Source organism: Ursus arctos, unplaced genomic scaffold (assembly GCF_023065955.2).
Source record: "Ursus arctos isolate Adak ecotype North America unplaced genomic scaffold, UrsArc2.0 scaffold_15, whole genome shotgun sequence".
Taxonomy (NCBI): domain Eukaryota; kingdom Metazoa; phylum Chordata; class Mammalia; order Carnivora; family Ursidae; genus Ursus; species Ursus arctos.
This window is the reverse complement of record NW_026622819.1, coordinates 4,986,169-4,990,627: the sequence shown is the minus strand read 5'-3', so window position 1 is coordinate 4,990,627 and position 4,459 is coordinate 4,986,169. Positions and strand designations below refer to the sequence as shown.

Genomic DNA, 4,459 nt, shown 5'->3' with positions numbered 1-4,459 from the left:
GAGGCGGGCCGGCTCCGCCCCCGCGGCCGGAGCCCCGCTCCCCTCGCCGCTGTGCGCACGTGCGCACGCGCGACCGCGGGCTGTCCGCGGAGCTGCCGGAGCCCGCGCGGGCTACCTGGGAGCTGCTCTCCGTTGGCCCCCTTCCCGCTCAGGGCTCCCAGCGTTTCTCTTTGGTCGTTGCTCTGCGGGAGCAAGGGTCACGGCGCTTTGGGCGCCTTCCCAGCAGCGCCCGCGGGCTCGGGAAAGGCGCAGGCGCGGAGCCCAGGGGGCCTCACGCGCCAGCCCGGAAATCCGCGCGGCCGGCGGTGGCGGGACGCTGTGTGCGGGTGGCGTGCGCGGCCGCGTGGGCCATGGGGCGGCGGGCGCGGGGCCGGCGGCTCCAGCAGCAGCAGCAGCGGCCCCCGCGCACGGAGGACGGCGCCGAGGGCGGCGGCAAGCGTCAGAATGCGGTAGGAGCCGGGGCGCGGGCGGGCAGGGCCCCGGTTCGTCTCCCGGCCGCCGCGGCCTTCGGGATGGCGCGGGGCTGCTCCTCCGCCCCTGGGTAGACGCGTCTCTCGTTCCTCAGGGCTGGGAAGGCGGGTACCCAGAGATCGTCAAGGAGAACAAGCTCTTCGAGCACTACTACCAGGAGCTCAAGATCGTGCCTGAGGGCGAGTGGGACCAGTTCATGGAAGCGCTCAGGGAGCCCCTCCCGGCCACTTTGCGAATTACTGGTTACAAAAGGTAGGGGGTCGTGCAGAGCCATGATTTCCTGGAGTTGGGGTCACTTCAGGACAAGGGTGCTCCCCTCGCCCCACCTGGCCCCCGATGAGTGTTAAGGGCCGGGAGATGCTTACCGGTGCTGTGGATTCCAGCGTCTGGAAGCATTGAGGAGGGAGCAGAGGAGTCAACGGAATAGGCCTGGGAGGTGTTGCAGGTCAGGAGGCTAGAAGACACGAAAATACAGTCTGAGAAAGCATGGACTCCTGGGCATTCGAGAGCTGAGGATGCCTCCTCTTTGGAACACTTAGAAAATTTATGACATTACATAGTTTGTGCGAAACTCTGGTTTTCTTGTCTTTTTAAATCTTTGTAGTTCCATCTTTCCGAGATAAGTTGCAAGTAAATATGAACTGCAGGAATATTTAGGAGGGAAAGAATGCAGCAGTAGTCTGTTTAGCTTATCCTTTAGCGATGAAGCAACGAGAGTTTTAAACTGGAAGGAATAGGGTAGAAAGGCCGTGATGAAAGAGGTCTGCTTTCAGTGCAAAGATGGTTTTAGTTTTAAGACACTTGTTATCTTAGGTTCACAAAAGATAAAATATATTAGCCTTTCAGATTGGATCAAAACTTACTTATTTTTTAATAGTCACGCAAAGGAGATTCTCCACTGTTTAAAGAACAAGTATTTCAAGGAATTGGAAGACCTGGAGGTGGACGGTCAGAAAGTTGAAGTTCCACAGCCCCTGAGTTGGTAGGTAAAACAAGTCTTCATCCTGTTGGAGGTTTTCTTGGGATTTTAATCTTTCTCATCTGACAGCTTGGTTTTTGGCAACGTGTTTTCTACTAGTGCCAGAGAATCTAAATGTACTTTACAGACATCTTTGTGTGCTCTTACCCAGGGCTTTTTGCCCATATTACTTTATACCCGTGTGCAGCTTTTAGTGCAGTTTGAGACTCTCTAAGACTTAATTGGTTCAGTTAATTTTTGCAAGTCGATCAGCCTGTTTCCTTCTATGATGGTACCACTTCTACCCATTTCCATTTAAACCTCTTGATTCCTCACTTGGAAACTTGCCGTGTGGCTCTCCTACCTTCATCAAAAGGACTCAGCCTGACAAAGGTTGCGACAGACAGCTCCAGCTGATTCTGTATTTCCTTCCTTCTTTTTTTTTTTTAAGGTTTTATTTATTTTAAAGAGAGTGCACACAAGGAGCAGAGGGGGAAGAAGAGGGAGGGGTAAAGAATCTCAAGCAGACTCTGCCCTTAGCAGGAAGCCCGACACAAGGCTCAATCTCACAACCCAAGATCATGACATGAGCCAAAATCAAAAGTCAGCACTTAACTGAGCCACCCAGGTGCCCCTGACTCTGTATTTCCAGTGTCTCTAGTGCTCCAGTAGACCTGCCCTGCATGCTAACCCTTTCTCTACTTGTCCTGGAGGCATCCTATGGGTTCTTTGTTTCTCATGGCCCAGTTCAAGTTTCATTCCAGTGAAGGCAGTCCACCTGTCCTGTAAAACACCAGGAGTACTCAATCACAAACTACAGAGGCGCCAAGCCCTGGGTTAACTTTTACACAAAAATCATTAGCGTTAACTGTTACAGTTCCACATTTCAGATTATCAGCTTTGAGGCGTTGACAGTTCTCACCAGACAACAGTTTTAAATGATCGCTATGAAAAGGTGAATTTAACCAGCACTTTCTGACAACTTTTGAGATTTTTGGTTATTAACGTGTATGATATTATCTTTTCTTTTTGGATGCCCTTCAGTGGTGACAAACCAAGATCAGGTTTTTCATTCATCATGGGCTATAGATTTTCTTGCTTTACTTTCTCCCTTTGGTCATTTGGATTTTCAGTGGCCATATCACAGATATGCACAGCACACACAGTTTGAGTAGAGTCTGAATGGCCAAATGCTAAACTCCGTATTCAGCTGAGCTCAAAAGCAAATGTCACCATTGTAAAATACATTTCTGGGATATAAGAATAAACCCACAATTTTAAGCCAAAAAATTTGCATAATGGTATTTTTTTTTTTTATCAGACATTTTAGTCAGATTTCAAAAGCTCGTATGTCCTGACACAGGAAAGGACTCAGGGGGTTACTGATTGCGTGCCCACTGTACTGAAGTCACTAAAAAAGGAAAATGTTTTTTCTAGGTGTTGTACCTGTGACATTGCTGAGTGAGCTAGCGTTCACATCCTCAAGCTTCCTCCCCTCTCCTAGTAGCTAGGTTATACACTTAACCAGTGCCTTGGTTTGGAGATTTGACTGATGGTACTGGTGTTTGACGCAGGGGCCATCTGATACTTTCAAAAGAAGTGGGTTTAAGGTTGCCTTTGTGCACATTTCTAATTTTCTTGCAGGTTGGCTGCTTCATATAATCAGTGGAAAACCTTTGTTCCTTAAACCTCTTGTTTAAAAATGCAGCTTTTCAGATTTAGTCTGATAACCAGTAAGAGAAGCTGAAAAGCCTGCAGTCCTGTAGGAAAGAGGTGCCTCTGTGTGGGTCATTGTGGGCATTTTCTTCTGCAGGTTCCAAGAGATCTATGAGAATTAGGCTTGCTATTTTTATTGTTCTCTGCAAACTGCAGTTAAACTTTTGTTAGCCCTTGTACCATTTAACAGGTACTTTTCCATCTTGATTGTTGGACAGCAGCAAGGGGTACATCAATAGGCAGTTCTCCAACATCTGAGAAAGGCCCTGTGGGTTGTCTGGTTGAAGAAGCAATAGGAGTCACTCTCTAGTAACTACCAGTGATTCTTCTCACATTGCTGTTTGCTGTAATCTTTGAGCACACAGCTGAAGGGTGTGAAAAACATACTGTGTGATTGGGTTCCTAACACTCCGCTTTTCCATTATCAGTGATAGTTGCAGAATAAGTTTTACTGTACAAGCATTCAGTCAAATTTGCTGATCATGTGTGGGCTACTGATAAGAGTCTTGGCAAGAAAGCAAGGGAGAAACTTACCAAGACTTCAGTAGTTTTCTGTGTTGTTCAAAAAACAAATAAATTGTGTAATAGTCTTAAACTTTAGGTACATAGTGGAATTAAATTTAGGAAAGTGTTTTTGGGAACCATGTCTTCTAGAAGGAATATTAAGTGTAGGACTCATAGCTTGGGCAGATTTCTTTTTTTCCTTTTTGTTGACTCAGAACTGTAAGGTATTATCCCGAAGCATTTTTACAAAAGCCTCGTTTTAACAATTGGTTGTTGAAGAGTATACCTTATTGTCATTCTGTTTATGTTCTTTTTAATGTGGATTGAAGATGACTTATTGTAAATTATATATTATCAGAGATTTTTTCTCCTGTAAGAATTTTTGAGGTATAAATATGACAGTGGTACTTTTAATTCATCCTCAGAAGACCTGACAAGTTTCCAAGTAGGACTTTAAGGACGACATTTGATTAACACAACTAAAAATTAAATTTAGTTCTTTAAGATATCTTATTGATGTTAAAAGCTACAAAGATTTTAATAAACATTTTTTGGTCCAAAAAAATGGTTCCTGAAGCTATATAGGACGCATGCTTTTTCATTTTAACTGTCAGTTTTTGTATTTAATGATTTGAAAGTTCTTAAGTATTTTTTTTTTAAATTAATAGCTTTCACAGTCTAAATTACTTGCCGTGGAATTTTCATCCTAGTAAATTTCCATTTTTTTAAATTCAGTCTGATAGGTACATAAGGAAATACTTCCTCAGATTATATCTAAGCTGCTTATCTTTATTTGAAAATGAAAATTCA

General features: G+C 45.0%; 1 protein-coding gene across 1 annotated transcript in view; it reads left to right on the top strand.

The window, feature by feature from the left end:
* Window positions 1-102: 102 nt before the first annotated feature.
* The window catches only part of NSUN2 (NOP2/Sun RNA methyltransferase 2), a 28,551-nt gene continuing 24,194 nt past the window's right edge, over window positions 103-4,459 (top strand). Inside the window, exons 1-3 of the mRNA XM_048224294.2 lie at window positions 103-449; window positions 566-723; window positions 1,349-1,453. Coding sequence (XP_048080251.1) covers window positions 351-449; window positions 566-723; window positions 1,349-1,453 — 362 coding nt within the window. The 5' untranslated portion in view covers window positions 103-350. The remainder of the gene's footprint in view (window positions 450-565; window positions 724-1,348; window positions 1,454-4,459) is intronic.